General features: G+C 44.4%; 1 protein-coding gene across 1 annotated transcript; it reads right to left on the bottom strand.

The window, feature by feature from the left end:
* T265_14781 (hypothetical protein) lies at positions 1-10,647 on the bottom strand (the record flags this gene model as incomplete). The annotated part of the gene is made up of 6 exons (XM_009175230.1): positions 1-319; positions 1,104-1,566; positions 3,013-3,331; positions 6,936-7,090; positions 8,227-8,483; positions 10,634-10,647. The coding sequence occupies 5 exons, from the start codon at positions 8,452-8,454 to the stop codon at positions 18-20; spliced, it is 1,467 nt and encodes a 488-aa protein (XP_009173494.1).
* Between the last annotated feature and the right edge of the window lie 6,588 nt (positions 10,648-17,235).

Below are 17,235 nucleotides of genomic sequence, written 5' to 3'. Positions count from 1 at the left end.
TAAAACTTGGATAGGCACTAGTTTGCGTCATCACTATCGTCACTCAAAGTTACTGCATGACGCATGTGGTCTGGGACTTTCTCACGCGCCCAAACCGGTGGCGAACTTCCACTTGTCAGAGGCCGATCTTTGGGCCCATCCGCAGATTTATGGGACTTCGGACTGCTACAGTTTCCTTTCGATTCTGGTTCGTAATCATCTTCGTATGCCTCCTCTTCGGCCACATCAGCTTCTGTAGCATCTGAGTCATCGGACTGAACCATTTCGACCCCATTGAGCATCGAGACTTTGTTCGGATCGGTTCTATTCGTAGATGGTTCTATAGTTATAAAGTTTCGAAGAATTATGTTGGGATCAGGAAATTAAAGTGATGTAAATGATTTTTTCTCAAGCTAATAATTTTGAATTCTAATTTCTAAACCTCAGGAGTGGTTTCTTTTGGATTCACTACCTCGCTTGATTTGATCAGAAACTGTGTTCAGCTGAGAACTGAAACAGAGGAGGCATGAATTTTTTTCACGTAAATCTACAAATTAAAGTAGTGTGGAATTATTGAAGTAAAAACTCACGCCACATTCCATGATTTATGCTACAAAATATGTGAAAACTGTCACAAAGGAGTGGGGCATGATGCTGAATACGTAGAGTTAGGTGATTTACGGATAAGCACACACACTTCAAAACAGTTGAAGGTGAATACACTTCTCAGGCGGTTGCTGGCAATTCTTCGATAGCCCACGACCGGTTTCGCCCTCCTTGAAGCTCATAAGGTAGGCGCGGACGAAATTAGCAAAATACGCTCATTTGCAAACCACTTTCGTTTTGCGGGAGACTCACCTGAAACCCAACTAAATCTCTCGTTTATGGTGCTTCTAAGCAACTGAATGTGCCGCACCAGACCGCCTCATGTTTCACGTCTAGACGTAATACACTACTCATAAGATATTTACCGTGGAGTAATGTGTCACTGGGTAGAAAAAGCAAGTAATAAGTTCACGCAGTTAGCCCAACTGCCAGGACAGTCGATTGGGCAAAAAGGTCTTCGGGATACGTCATGGAGTACACAACGGATACAGTGAGGTTCCCTCTCAGATCGAACTCACTTGATGGAGGTGATTTGTGTGAAGACTGTACCGTACGATGTGCCGGAGATCCAGCCAAACTTTGCAACCATTCCAGCATTTTTGACTCTCCACCGTCGTCGCCTTCTGATGCATCAATCATGGTGACCGGCTTTACAAGTCCAGGTGAGCTCTCTGCTGGTTGAATTGAAGCTTGGCCATATGAATTCTCAGGAGACTGAGCTGTGCGTGGCTTTTTTCCTTGGCGTTTCATGACAGCATTCGTTTTCATCACTACCTTTCTATCCCGTTCGGATAGCTTTGATATATCAAAGCCGCTAGACTGTTGCAAAGCCATTAGGTGTAACAAGGGGTTGGTTAGCGGATCACCACTTCTCAGCCCCCTCTTCGGCAGAGGCCCGCTTGTCGGAATTTCACCGTCGCTTCTTTGGTGCCTGAGTAAAGCTGATGTGTCTGACTCAGGTTCGGTTTCACTTGCAAGTGACTGGACGTGAAAAACAGACAAAATCCTTGACTTGACTCATCTGAATAGATTATGTAACAGGTTCGAGGCCATATTTCGCATTTCACGAGAAGGAAGACAAGACATGTGAAACTATAAAACAGGAATACTGTTGGCACGGACAGTCAATGTTGCGAAGTGAATGAAACCAATGGGACGATTGGTTTTATGTTGGAAGACGGTGTGATATAAGATTGAAAAGAAGCCGGTGCTAGCACCTTCCTACTCTTCAGCGACACGTCTCATCGAGTGATCACCAGCTGAACCGATTGAATGCAATCTACGACGGCCCTGCTGGTTATCGGTTGATTAGACTGGATAAGTTAAGTTGCTGGAGCCACTACGCCAGAGACAGTGATGTCCTACTGACACCGACGGCTTTAAAACTCTTTTGAGACCTTGTTGTTTTAATACAAACTGCCATCTTCTATCCCACGCTCCTTTTTGCAGTGAACTAAACGGTAGCATGCGGAACCAAAGTACACCCGGTTCACGGTTTACCGAATCGGACATACGTTCATACATACCTGGCCTTTTTAGGATACCGTGGTTACTGCTCCGTGATGTTGGGACATTGCATTGGTAAACTGCTAACAAAAATCACAACAGCACGGAATATTTCTAGACACCAAGTCAAGACACTCACACGCATCGGCCTGTCTACAGCACTTCAGCGATGAAATCAAGAAATACCGTGAGAACGATCATAGTTCAGGGATCAAAATAATGCCGAATCGCTAAAGTCATCTGGGATTGAACAGCAAACAGTTGGTAAAAACAGTTGATGAAAACAACACACCGAAGCGATCTTACATTAAGTGGAGTCTGCATCGTTCTAGTAACTGGAATCACTGAGTGTGTTGAAAAAAAACTCGTGAAATTCTCAAAGATAAGGGAGGTTGACTTGCTGTTGCTGCGGTCATTGTGCTATCTATCGTATTAACCTGCAAAATCAGACCGTACTACTTCCCATTAGTCGTTTGATTTTTGCGAAATGAGACCAAAACAGATTGGATTTGTTTGAGCAGAGTTCCCGAAATTGAAACAAAAAGTGGAGCACATGGAAAGTCGTAAGGGTGGGGTTCTCCAACACATCGAATAAGCCCACCCTTAGAGTGCCATGAAATGTAGTCTTTCGCATCGATTCACCTGGGATGATCACATCCGGTCTAAACACATGTTAAAAGGGCTATAATAAACAAGCCATAGAGAAGTTCAACTACGAATGAGGGATTTCATACTACACAGAATAGCTCAGACTGTTTGATATTCTTTTGTAAATCAAAGGATGCTTGTCGCACAATCAAAGTAAATTTTTAGTCCTATGATGAGGCGAACCGAAAGAAAACGGACCGATTAGAGTAATATAGTCATTCCTGTATGGGGTTCTCGCAAAGTGAATGATTGATGGTGCAGTAAAATACATACCCGTGATCGTTGCATAAACAGATTGCTCTCCAAACGTCCGGCCAACATTTGCATTGCTTCACTCGTGACCTGGAGAGGAGCCTCACCTTCCGAACGGTCGACAAGCCAAACACCATCGCTAAACGTGTTTGGTAGGGTCAGACTGAACACCTCACTTTGTCCTGTGCTTTCCGCCTGTGATTGAATCTGTGGCAAATCAGCTGCGAGCGGAGTAATGTCCAGTGACTCAGTCGATGCCGACTGCAACGGGGATGAGGACTGACTAGCTGGAGGTAAGTGGATGGGTGATGTCTGGACCGAATGGACTTCCGGTCTGGCGCTAGTAAGAGAATTTGGACAACAGCGGAGATTAGTCAAGAGTGAGAGAAAACGCAAACCGGCAAAGAAGATGAACTGTCCGGAGGCCAGCCGTCCCTAATAACCGAACATCACATCATTTGGACGGATGTGTCACGTGCAGGACACGGACCAAACGAAGGCACGTACTTATTGGGTAGAATGCCAGCCAATCCAAGTCGAGCATCTTTAACTCGATGGTTCTCGCCCCCACACGGAGATTCTGGTACGACCTTGTGGAACACTCTGTGACTACCCTATAAATACAGTTGTAATGATTTTCCTTTGTCTCCATTAAGGGCTGTATAGAGCTACCGTGCCTTCTGATATACCATAGTGGGCGAAGCAGGAAGTCAAGGGACCGAGGCAGAGTTGCACCACCGTTCAGCAAGACACAACATAGAAACCGTACAACAGAAGGATCGCCCAATTGATGATACGCGACACTGCCCTGCCTCCGGACTGGTCGAAATAGCACTGTTGCATGCTTTGAGTCGCAATTTTATGCAGCTCATTTCGGGAAAATATTCCGAGGATTTTTTACGAATTATCTGTCACTAAAAAACAGACATGCCACAAGAAACAGTCATGTATGTAATCACTTCATCAGTTGATGTGTTGAGGGGAGTTGTCGATAAATGAACCAGACCCTTGTAACATCCCAGAGAACAAAGAAATGTGCACCGCAGAACGCTTAAAACATGTGTTTTCACCTACTTGGTTGTGATTTTCAAGAGAGAGTGCTCTTTGCTTTTCAAACCTGCCTTATACACACGTTCCCTGACCTGGCACACTCGTCAGAGGGTATTCTGCATGTGGTCTGATACCTATACTATACAGAACCAGAAACGAAATTTTTATGACACCTGCTTTCGTCATCATAAGGTTGACGAAAACCACGCATTTCAAAGTAATCTCACACCGTTCTGAATTGCTCGGGGTCACAAGTCTGCTTGGGATAGAGGTGAGATGTTTGAGGTCAATCATGAAGCATCTACTTGAGGTGTGGAATTTCGTCAACCAGGATAACGCTGACCATCTTTTGATACACGTATATGCATTCACAAGCGTCCGCTGATGTTGCTTCTATGCGACAGACAATTCTGATTCACAACTGAATAACGGAGCGTTTGGTCTAATGCTTCACCCCATCACAAATCACTGCGTGAGCCATTCAATACCAGACGATAACAGGTGTCCATCAAAAAACTAAAACAAAACTCGAAAAAGGGTTGTCAGTTTCGTTTACTTGACCGTCCGGATTTGTGTGCAAACTACCAGCCGGGTGGTTGCCATTTCAGAACTCTATAGGGATCAGACAAGTATGCAGTACTTCTCACCTTTTCAGCATAGATTGACCTCGTTTACAGAATGAATTTTCCAATTGAAATTCCTTAAAGCTCCTCTGATACATGTGCTTTCTCAGACCACCAGATATGGGTAGTACCTCAATAAGTTGAAACAAATGCAATCAGCCAGCAAGGTTATTCGTAACCATCAAAATGTTGTGCACACTGGACACCCCTTTACCTAATCAGGTCGAAACGCGGACCTAATACTCAATAAGCCACACACCACAAATCCTCTCGGTTCTGAATATCCGAACGGGAAGGAGAAAAGCTCAGATAACCAGCTAAGCTGTGCTACAAATAATTTCACACGCAATACTACTCATAAACAGCATCACACCAAGAAGTTAGATTGGCCGATTGGGAAAACAGCAAACTCGTGTGGTTATTCATGCATAAGTTGTGCTGGCTCGGCCACGTGCTCCGCATGCCAGTCCACCGACTTCTTGAAGGGTTCCCTTTGCAGAACCACGCGAAGGGTGGAACCGAACCAGGGGAGGTCAAGCAATGACTCGGCAGTGATGTGTGAAGCCATTGCCGGCATAATCAACTGCGCTGTCATTGTCGTCTTCCCGGATGGGGTCCCGAGACGAACCACATTGATGGTTGGAGACATTGTCAGACACGAAACAGTCACGTCCTCAATGGCGCTGGTACATCCAAGCTATTGCCTTCAATGTATAGATCCCTTCTCAATCTCCCCACGCGAAGGTCCACTGACAAAGTTGAATTTACGCATCCATTTATCAGCTCCCCCCACCTATGCGCAGCTACCTACCCCACCTCCCCTAACTATCGATGGACAAAATTGTGGCAGCTACAACTATTGTACGACAGATACGCGGTTCTTACAGCTGGTAGCGATGATGATGATGGTGATGATGATGATGACGATGACGATGACGATGATGGTGATAACGCTCTCAGCTGAGTCAAATTCTGAACTACCGTCAATTTGCAATGGTCAACAAATTAACAGTGTGTTAGGTTAACGAGGTAGAGAATAAGAGCCATTTAAGTGATGAATTGTTGATTACAATGGTGCTTGCGACATAAAAACAGGAGGGCTACTGACGGTTTATATCGACTACTTACCAGTGTAACGGTGATACTACTGATGGGGGAGGCATGCGAGTAGTATGCTTTCAACTCTTAAATTCACTCTTGAAATGGAAGATCTATTGCGGAATTTGTGGAGTCGCTTTGTAGCATTTGCTTAGATTCGAGCAACAGTTAACGAATAGCCAGCAAAGTTCAGAAGGACCCGTTCAAAGAGGAAACGGATATTCAGTTTCTGTAGACAAGATGCCCATGAGAGCTTTGCTTCCCTGCCCAATAGTCTGTAACTGGTCAGTTGGCATTTCCTATTAAATAACTCAGCAGCAGAGGCCTTGTTCCTTTCACCAGTATTAGAATAGGATGTGCTATATGGAATCAGTACAGAATATATATGGCACTATATGTAGGATGCATTATGGACAGTTGGACTAAAGACAGCTGATTAAAAAGTACTGAATCTCGTCGCCCTACCAGTAATCTGTAAGGAGCTCAGATGAACGATAAATTTCATCTGATGAGTGGAACCTCCATCTGAGAAGTAGTCACGTGAGCAGCTAATCAACACGAATGGCCACGTGATATGGATCTCATTTTTAAAGGATAAATGGCGCTAAATCCTGCCAAAGTGTGAGTTAATCAGACTACTGATCAGCCGTTTGTGATCGAACGGTGAAGTGTCCAAACTACTAGTCGGGAGGTTGCAAGTTCGTCCTGGAATTTCGTGAGAAGCGCACTGCTGATGAATTTCAACAGAGGTCAACAGTGCTTCCTGAGTTTTCAGTTGGCTTCAATTACATTACAAAACTACGCTAAAACATGCCGTACAGTTGTGCCAATATTCGACATCAGTTTGCCTCGGACCCATGCTGTTTCTGCAAAGTGAATTTCAACAGAGGTCAACAGTGCTTCCCGAGTTTTAAGTTGGCCTCAATTACATGACAAAGATACGTTAAAAGATGCCGTACAGTTGTGCTAATGTTCGACAGCAGCTTGTCTCGGACCCGTGCTGTTTCTGCAAAACACTGTTGACTAGTTAGGAGTGCATTTGCCGGCCAATATATCATATGTGAGTAGAGTCAGGACCGTCATTAACCGATTTATGAGGATAGAATTGCCTCAGCTGCGGAATCAGTTATGCTTGCAAGCTGACATTGTCAGGTGAAAGTGATCCAGACTTACCGAACACGGTCAGATGCTTTTGTTAATGTTCCACCTGACTGCTCTGGCATTGTCGGCGTCGGGGTAGGAATCCCATTGTGAGAAGAGACATCGTCGATATCGTGCAGCGTGCTTACTCCTTGCATTCGGTCTTCCTCAGCCAGTTGCTCCTGAATCTGAAGGGGAATACAGACTTTGCTAAACTACCACGAGGAAATGGGACTAGTGTCCAGAAATATTGTCCTCGATAGGCAGTGGTGATAATAACAGTTGGAAATAGGGGCTATAAAAAGTTTGAAGTGACATTGTCACATGACAGTCCTGGTGATCAACTGCATTTAAGCAAGCTGACCTCTAGACTAAGGCATGTGGTTACAAACTGCTGAAACTGGTTATGGGCTCTTCGTCAGGTAAATGATACATTAAGTTAAAACCTGTTCAGACGTGAAAATTCAGATTTGTCCAACGTGCGTTGGTGGAGTAGTAGTTACACGCTCGCCTCGCATGTCAGATGTTTGAGGTTCAAATCTCGGCACGGCGATTGGATATGCACTGCTGATGAGCTCTAACAAGAGCGAGACTCGAGTCCAGTGCTTCTTTTTGGTGTGTGGACTCACCGGAATAATTACGCCAGAACGGGAGCAAAGCGAAATACAACCCATGACGAAGCATCGTTTGTCGTACTGCTTGGATGGATGCTTTTTTCCGGTTGGGATGAAAAATCGAGTTGCATATCTCCAGCCAACACGGATACAGGGGTGAGTCGCTCCATATTGGTTCCAACCGCTGGTTTTCGTACGGTTTTAAAGTATAAGTTTCCGTTAAGGCCCCTAATTTTCAAATCTTGTGTATCATTTTGGGCCGAATGCTGTCAGGCAAAAACATAAGTTCCAGAGATTGAGAACTTCTCAGCGGAAGTCCTTAAACTCGGGGTAGCACGTGACCAGATGCACACAACTATGGTGTACATCCTGTTGGCTGGATGCAGAAATGCAAAAGGTCTTACAGAGCTGGCAAGATATTGTGGACGAGGTGCAGAACGAGGGCAGGCAGTCTCAGGGGAGTACCTAATGAGAATAACGACCTAAGCATGTGTTGCGATCTTAGTTATTGATCTAAGATGATATATGATGCAGTGTTTCCTTTTCAACGACTTCACATCACAGATGCTCAGTGTGGTGTACTAACGTTGTCAACTCATGAAAGTATCATACTACAGATTTCTATTAATCCACACTGTATCGTTCGACTATCAGCAGCCGGTGAACTGTGACTTTTAACAGTAATAAATAACATTGTTGGATGAACTCACCGACGGTCCGACTGCTACGTCATATGTGACACGGAGCGGATGTGGACCAGTCGGTTGTTGACCTGGGCTCGAGAGTCTTGTTTGTCCAACTTCTGCTTCCGATTCGGTCGATTTTGTCGGTCTCAGCGAGGGTGCGGGTGTTAGACTGGACGATGGGACTGGACTGCGAACTGAGGAAATCGGTTGTAGCATTGGATCGATATGCTCCAGTAATGCCGTTTCGACCATTTGACGGAGCTGCTGTTCTGATGGCGGTACTAATTAGAAAAGATGTGCGCTTTGTTAAAAAGGATCGCTAATGATGAACGAAATCAAACGAGAAGTGTATCGGAAAATTCGATTCTGTACGGGCAAGTCAAACGTTCAGCATCTTGATCCCTAATTTATCCAAAAATTTCCGCACACAGTAAAGGGCTGGACTTCCGTCTCAGGTAAACTCGGAGCCGCCAATCAAGAGCCGATAGGTACAGATTGAGACATTCGTGAGGTTGGCCGATTCTGCTCCGGGGATCAATTGACTTAATACCAAAGAATATCTACTTACGTACAAGGTTATCGGAAATGAATGAGACATTTGAGTACACTTGACTTCGATCCCCACAAACGATATAAACGGGACAGTTCTAAAGAGGAGTGGATTGCCTATCGCGAAAGTTGTTTCGTCCTCCGAAAAGTAGTCTCGCACGCAAACATACTTGAATCCTGTCTTAATCAATGATTGGTCAGTCGGTTGGATTGGACATGATCAAAACGAAAGTTACCACTTAATGTATTTGATTGCAACAAGTTTTACTATCAGAGCGTTATCAGACAGTCATAGACAAAAATTCGAATAAATTCTTTTTAAATTCCTAATCGTCTATGTGGATGTTGAATATGGGTGTCCAGAGCAAGGGAATAACACCCAAGATGGCAAGGGGTAAGCTATCCTATGAAAGGATTCATTTCCGTGGAATTACTAGTTCCATGAAAGCTCATTTTTCAGGAGTGTGGGTTATAGACTGATATCTTCAAAACGACNTTGGGATATATATATATATATATACATATAAGCCCGTTTCGTACAAAGGAATACCGGTGTATGGAAACCAAACCTAAGGTTCTGGGGTATTAGATTGCTAATAGATAAGCTGGCAAAAAATGCAACTAATGCGTGCTTAAACCGTAGTGTTGTGCCCATTTTTTTACGAGCCCAAAAACTTGGTATGCCTACGGTGCCAGCTTCAGCCTGCTGAATATCAGCTGAGCGATGATGTAGCTCCAGATCTTATGATAGCTGCATGCAGGCCTCGATCTAGCTGAGTATACCCTAGCGTAGTCCAACATAGTCTCGGGCACGGTGGAAGATGATACCGGTGTTCGAGACACCGCTGTTGAAACAGTTGGACTGTCTTTTCTAGCACTATTCAGGAGCGGTGGGGTAGTTTTTGGGACTAATCAGATGCGCGGATATTTCAGAGCAAAGATGAAACGGCCGTAAAGTGCTGCTCTGTCCTTCAGTATAGACCGGATTCCTTTGAAGGATTAAGGCCCTACAGCCACATACTGCGTAAATACGACGAGTGGTATGGATTTGGGAAACATGTGGAAAGAAAAAGTATCACCAAACGGGGACACTGCGTCAGTCGGATACGCCTATTGGTGGAAAAACGTTTACAACGAAACTGCCCAACCCAACGAACAATTAGGCAGTCTGCCGGATATCTACCTTCTTCGTTCTCATGACTACAATGATTATATTCAGCCGCCTGATTAGATGACACTCAGAGCGTCGCAGAGAATCCATGTGCACTAGGTTGCATTCCCAAAGGTTTGGTTGGTACGCAAAAACTCTTCATTTCCCCATTAAGAGTGAGCTCGAATCACGGATATATTCAGTGGCGTAACATGAAATCACATTGAACCATTCACGTTTCACAGACTCGGCCAGTTTTGCTAGCTGTGTTCATGGTCCATTCTCAGTTTGCACAAAGTGAGCAGGACTGCATAGTGTAAATGTTTCCACTCCGGAGTTAAATGTATGACAGCAAAACCGCAGTCGAAGAGGGGGTCCGGTTCAAACGAAGTCGATCGGATACGATGTGCACATTATAAGGTTACAAGAAAGGTCACGACTCACATTACATTATTGAGAGAGAAAATGATGGTACCTATTAAATCCTGCTTCATGTGCCATATTAGCCACTCCACCCATTTTCCCCAGTCTGCCGTGACAAGCTATTTCGAGAAAAAGTGCGTTCATAGAGCATTTTAGGTTGGAGCAGAAATTATTGAAATTTAGTAGGATTTAGTGAGCCGCATCTCATTTGTTGGGATATCTCTTGCGGTTGCAACATCTTTGACAGAGCCGCAGATTTTCATTTTCAGAGCCCCTGTTTATCCGTTCAGGTGAAAAATGCAAACTTACACACAGGTGGTCTGGCTGTGTAGGTTGTAGGTGTGGGCTTCTCAATTTGGCTAGCGAGCTGGAGAATTATTCGTGTAAAAACATCTTCCTCTCGCCTGCTAAGAGGTTGTGGAGCTGGAGGAGGGGGTTGCACGGGTTTTGGGGGGAAACGCGATTCATACTCCAATCCAGTGCCACTCTCAAACACGAATTTTGGATCTACGTGGAACGGATCCGGGACCTGGAATGGAAAATCAGCGACGACCTTTGACCACATTCTCAGATGGAACATGCAGCTAACATTGGTTAAACAAAAACAGAACGGGAGAACAAAAGTCGTTCAGGTCTTGATACCTACCGTCTTTGTCGGCGTGCTGGTCTGTACCGCATGCACACTAGGAATATCAGTCTGAGCACATTTGGAAGAGACTTCTGGAGCAGTGTGCACATTCTTGGTCTCGGACTGCTGAAACAGATGTGCACATCTCATAGAATTATCATCTTTACTTCAGCTTTCAACAAACGTCTGGTGATCTTGAAGACTATTCTGCGAATGTGCAAAAGCAGACCACGAGGATGACACAGTTGCTGGTGACCGGGGGAGCATGGATGGAATTTTTAAAGAATCCTTGGTTTTGCGTATTTTGCGCGAAAAAATCAATAATTCTACCCTTTTTGTCACTTAGTTGCACTAACTGCAGAATTTATTTCCGCACCTCTCGAATGCTCCACCGTTTCCGGCAGTCCTAGCCGCAAGAATCACAGTGCCATTCCGATACCCGGCATGAGACGTCCACTCCTAGTTTCGCGTATGGCCTTGGCTAATTCCAATAAAATTGTCGAAGGTTTGCCATTTGTCATTGCAAAACCTCATAGGCATCTTAAATCTTACAGTCATCGGTACATAAGGGCAGTACTTAACAGTGCTAACATTATTTGCCGTCGGAGACGACCGCATTTGATCGTGCTTATACACCTTTTTCGATGAATTCTGACACCTACAAATGGTACCGCACAAAGATGTGTTTCTGTGCATCAGTTATTCACATTGAGCGCCATTTATTGTGTCCATTATTTTAACTACTTGCGAGAAGTTGAGTAGTCTGGTGGTTAGACTTCCACTGGAGAGCAGATGACGATACGCGGTGGAGTTATGAGTGACTGTGATCAAACCAAACACAGACGAACAACACGCGATAATACAAGCAACTGAAGGAGCCACCACCACTCTGTAGATGGTTTTCGGCAAAGTCCTATGAAAAATGAGTTTTCTCAGTTTCTGCCAGAGACAGCTTCAGATTGAAAGCGCCATGTCACAAGGGCATCCACGCATCTGACCCGAATCAGGGAGTATCCGCAACAGGAATCGTTGCAGATGAAAACAAGAATGTCTCGTGGCTTTATTCACAGAAATACCGATAATTTACCAATACAATCCTGAATTGCCTGGATGAAAAACTGGATAGAACAACGTCAAGTGAAGCACAAATAACGTGAAAGCAAAACCAATGAATTATATCAACAATTTTTAGAACACTCACATCCAACGCACACGTTTGAACATTTTGTGTACGGATCTGTGGATCGTCTGAAAAGGCATGCTTGTTGGCCAAATGGGTGGAAGAAGTAGGAATGGAGCTGAGGTTTAGATGGGTGCAACAGCTGTCTAAAACAAACGTCCACTCAGTGCAAACATATGGCTATTCGTTCACCTTCCCTTCCTGATAATATGGCACGCCGTGCTTGGTGGGTTTGCTAAATTTTCATCACCAATCAAGGAGACTCCGCCACTGTGTACATCACTGGCGGGAAGATCAATAACCGCCAGGAAACTCACTCGAGCCAACACTATTTCGACTCACTGCCAATTTAATCTCTCCGGTTCGTCAACTGCTTCGCTGACAAGTTCAACAGCATGTGGCATGAACAAATCTACAAGTAAAATTACCGCCGTTTTTATTGAAGAAAACCCAACTTAGTGTTACCGCACCTACATGCTGAGGCCCCTGTGGGACAGAAAGTGCAGTAGATGTCCGCATTATTCTCTGATACTGGGCATTCTCACTTCTAGCCTTTTATCAACAACAGGGGTGACATCATCGTGCAATCTGTAACGCACTGGAACGGTTCACCACCGTGTAATTGGCAGAGCTATCGGCGGGTGTGCATGAGTTAACGTGTTGTCTCATGTGCCAATATGACCCCAGTTTCCCTGGTTCAAAATGACAGAACAGTGAACCGAGTGTGTTTTTAGTAACTCTTCAAGCCCAAAGCAACTGGCCAGAAGAATTGAACATTATTCATTTGACACATTGGTTAGACAGCCTTGCATCCGTTCCCACCAATAATGCTATCCAATGTTTTAATCGCATATTCTAGTGGAAATTATCTGTGACGGAAGCCGATAAGCACTTGCGCCCTAGTGTGCAATCCTGTATGAAGTTTGCATTCACCTGCCTCCGCATCTGAGCTCGGAATCCGTACAGATCTCAGCGGCTGAACCGATGGTAAGCGCTCAACTGTAGCACCCTTTCGGTGTCAAGCTGCCATGTCCCCCAAAGGAAGCACGAGTGGTGGGATACTTCCAGGTTGCCCAAGCCTAAACAGGGTAGGCCGAGAGTCAGAGCTCGGGTTTGAACCACGATCTTCCGGTGAGTAGTTTCGTGCTCCAACCACTGAACTATCTAATCGCGGTAAAACGTTTTTAAAATTACCTGCAGCCATTGTCGAACTGCACTTATTTGCAAATGATATCTTTTAACGAAAAGTTCATCGCGATCCCCCGTTTATGATATTCTGCAATTGACCGTACCGAGATATTGCTGTATAGTTGCATGACATAAAATACTACTCACAAGTTGGTTGAAAGCTATTTGACACCTTGCTACCGATTGGTACATGAGGAGGTATTGGTGCAGAAGATACGGCTTAAGAGCAAAACAAACGCGAGATTCAGTCACACTTTTCATTAACGCTATGTTAGTTTTCAAATGAGTGCATCTCACCAGTTTCGTATAGTTTTCTGCTCAGGTAGAGGACAAATTTGGCGGAAATCTGGTGCTGACGCGCAGTTGATGAGCCCATAGAACAGCAAAGAATAGTGATGTTTTAATGAGTTTTTGGAAATTTAGAAAGTAATCAATCAGTTGGGTTCGTCTACGTTGTAATTCCTTGTTAGAGATCACGAGTAGTGTGCATATCACGAACTCTCAGGGAGATTCCAAGCCACGACTATTTTAACTGCAGTACAATTTTGGGTCGACAAAAAAATAAATGGTGTTCCAATCAAGGAAAACAAATTCACGGTTATTTTACGCCTTCAAAATTTTGCCAGACTGTCAAAAATCAAGTTACCTGGCTAGGCACAGTGGACTCCTTTGTTTGAGGTGGCACTGCTGAATACTGGTAGCGACCAAGCGGGACGAGACCAATCGACATTGTGGATTCTTCGCTTGTGGGTTGTTTCGGCGATATGGCCTTCCGTTCGAAATGCACAGATTTTGTGGGAACACGTCGAGGTGTTTCTGCTGGAGGTGGAAACTTACCAGTGAAAATCTTGCATCATGCATACACAATCATTAAAGAAAACTACGCTTAGTTCAATCTCGTAATCTAGATGGCTCATTGGACAAAGTTCACCCACCTAACCAACAGGACACTGATTCGAAACTGTCCCTGATATTTCGGCTCAGGGTTTCACGACCTGCTCAGATATTTATCCTTGTACTTTCGACGCAGTTCAGGCATCTGTTGAGGATGTCGATACCCACAAAACGGCTTATTTTTGAGTTAGTACCCAAGTTATTTTTTTTTTAATTTTTAATTTTTAAATTTCGCGCCTTTTCCGCCATGTTGCACCTCAATCCAAAAAGACCGCGCTCTTTTCCTATTGGCCAGTTATACTTTGTGTGCACTAACTGATTTACCGCTCCCCAAGGTCGCCCGAAATATAAATATACGACGTTGCTCTCGCTCTAATTCGCCTTTGGTTGGGGCAGTAAGAGCCCTCTTCTGAAGATCTGGTCTTCTTCGCTCTTTTTGCGCTAGGAGTGGTTGGGCTCGCGTCATAGCTGGGGATTCGTGCGCTCGTTCCCAGGTCGCGTATAGCTGTTGATCATACCCGATTCCGATACATATCAGCATCCCACATGCCATGTGTTGGTGCCAGCTTTTTTAAAGAAAGTTTGATCTTCCATAAGTTAATTTTAGCAACTATTTTACTCGCAAAGTTTAAATTCCGGAGAAGACTAGTGTCTGGAATCCGTAATTATAACCCACGCTAGATCTCAATTTGTGGGAATCTAAAAAGCGATCGCCGCTCATGACTGGCCCACTGTCGATGTCAGCTTATCCCATCTAGGCGTAAAGCAATTTACGTTTTCTTGCGAGTGAACGTTTCACTTGTGTTCAAGTTGCGCACTGGTGAACAAATGCATCCCAATGTGATGGCAACTAACTAGAAGAACGTATCTAGTAACTAACGCTGGGTCAACAGGACAGTGAATATCACTTTGATACCCCTTTGTTCCCTTAATGCAAACGCCCCCGATCAAATTTGTGAATAAGCGTGACATATTTTTCGCATATTAAGATACTCTCATAGAAATGAATGGGGCAAAAGATTTCATCAATTCGAATGCACCACTTCTGCGGCTCAAAGCTGGCTTTCAAGACTGAAATGATTCGTATCGACTCACAATAGTTACTCAGAGCTTAACAATGCTGAACGCAAGTGACTTGCTTCTCTAACGACACGTTTCATGCTGCTCAGTAACTGATCTATCAGTTTATCAGAAAACTCTGTAGTAAAGTCAGTTTAAGGTAAATAAACACAGCTGCGGGTACAAGATGAAACAGACCAACGTCTGCACCAAAACTGGATCGGAAATTCTCACAAAATTTCAATTCAGAAACCACCAATTTATAAGACAACCTGTTGGAACGTAGTCTGATTGAAAATAGAGATCTGAAACAGTTCAGTCAGCTGATTCTCATCGATTACTCAAAATTCTTGTACTCATAAAGCTCTTCAAAGGTTTGAATTTTAGTCTAATCAATAAAAATAACCGAAAAAAATCCACAGCGAACCTCAGCACCCTTCTACTCACAACGCACTGATGATGCCGCCTCGACTGGTGGTCAAACGTTTGCAACAAAACTGTCCAGCTCGGCGAATAAACCAGCGCTCATAAACTTGTTTACGCAGGCTGATAAGCGTGTTGGTAAACTTTTCATGCCTAGAGATTGACCAGTCGGCCGCTCCCCCATCGTTTGTTTATACTCAAGACCCCGCAATGTTTTCAGAACAAATGAAACTGCTGTACGGTTTGGCGTACAACTCCGAGTCCGTTTCATCAGTATGACAATGTAAGTTGTTATCCAGCTTTGTTATAATACAGAATTGCATGCTACTTTTTCTGACATGTCTTTATTCAAAACCCTTGTGCCTAACAAATAGGGTCACATGAATACATTGCGTCATGTTTTCAAACTAGAAACGCCACTTGTTGTTGGCATGGGGAGTGTGTATGACATCAGAGGCTGTCAGTGAACCTCGGTACCAAGATGTCCATGCGAACTCAATTTGAGATTTACACTTTTACTGTCGCTTCTAGGCTGAGGTCACGCTGCTTCTCAGTTCATCGTGCAGTGTTGTAGCCTTCATTTCCGCGGGTGCTTCAAACACTTTCTGTTTATCGGTGACTGTCAAAAAGATATTTAGGATTTCTAATGTCCATACTTCGTGTCGCAACAGTGCTGCGGTACCTGGAAGTCAGTGATCCTTCAGGGAGTCAGAACTGACATGTGTGCGCCTCCATATGCGCCCCCACGCATACCTGAATCCGGTTATCGGCCCAAAAACATGAGACACTGTGTACGAGATAGCAGCTCACACTCACTAAGCTACAGACTTCAGTGCGTCCATGATATGGAAAAATGACATCCAATCCGTCGCGCGTCAAACGCTGCGAATGCAGTTTAATAACGGCTGATCAGGTTCAAATATGCTACAAGAGTTAAAGTGATTATTTAGGTGGATACGGCTAGTTCACCAGGGACTGGATGTAGAAGATAGCTTCAAAGGCCACCTGGCAATGGATTGAGTACATATTCGACTAGGTATTTGGGGTCTTGTTTCGGTCTACAATGAGGGGCGCATCATTTGCGAGTAGTAGTGTACGTCGAACATGTGACTCTTATGACAGCAAGTAGGCGCAACGACCCTCAAAGAATGGCGAGGATTGGGGTGAGGCCAACAATAAGGCGAAGCATGAAGATCTCTGCGCCACAAGCCTGATTACTGGAATGATTGTGTCGCTCCTGCTACTCAGTTAAAATCTCTTTTCGGGTTCATGTTTCTGAAATGACACGTATAAATTATCAGCAAACAAGACAGAAGCTAACTTGAAGGTTTTCGAAAAAGTTTGGTGACAATCGGTGGATTTATTGTTGGGCAACGTTTCGCTTTTGACACAAAAGCTTCGTCAGGCCAAGTGACTAGGTTCCGACGTTGATCGAGATTTAAGGCGGAAGGAGAACCAATGAGCTAAGTCAAGCTAAATCTCTGTTGGGTGTCGGCCGAGGGATTTTAGTGTGTTAGAGTGGCTGAACAAGTGTTGGGT

This window comes from Opisthorchis viverrini (assembly GCF_000715545.1).
Source record: "Opisthorchis viverrini unplaced genomic scaffold opera_v5_266, whole genome shotgun sequence".
In the NCBI taxonomy this organism is placed as follows: domain Eukaryota; kingdom Metazoa; phylum Platyhelminthes; class Trematoda; order Opisthorchiida; family Opisthorchiidae; genus Opisthorchis; species Opisthorchis viverrini.
The sequence above is the reverse complement of the archived record's forward strand: the minus strand, read 5'-3'. Positions and strand labels throughout refer to the sequence as shown.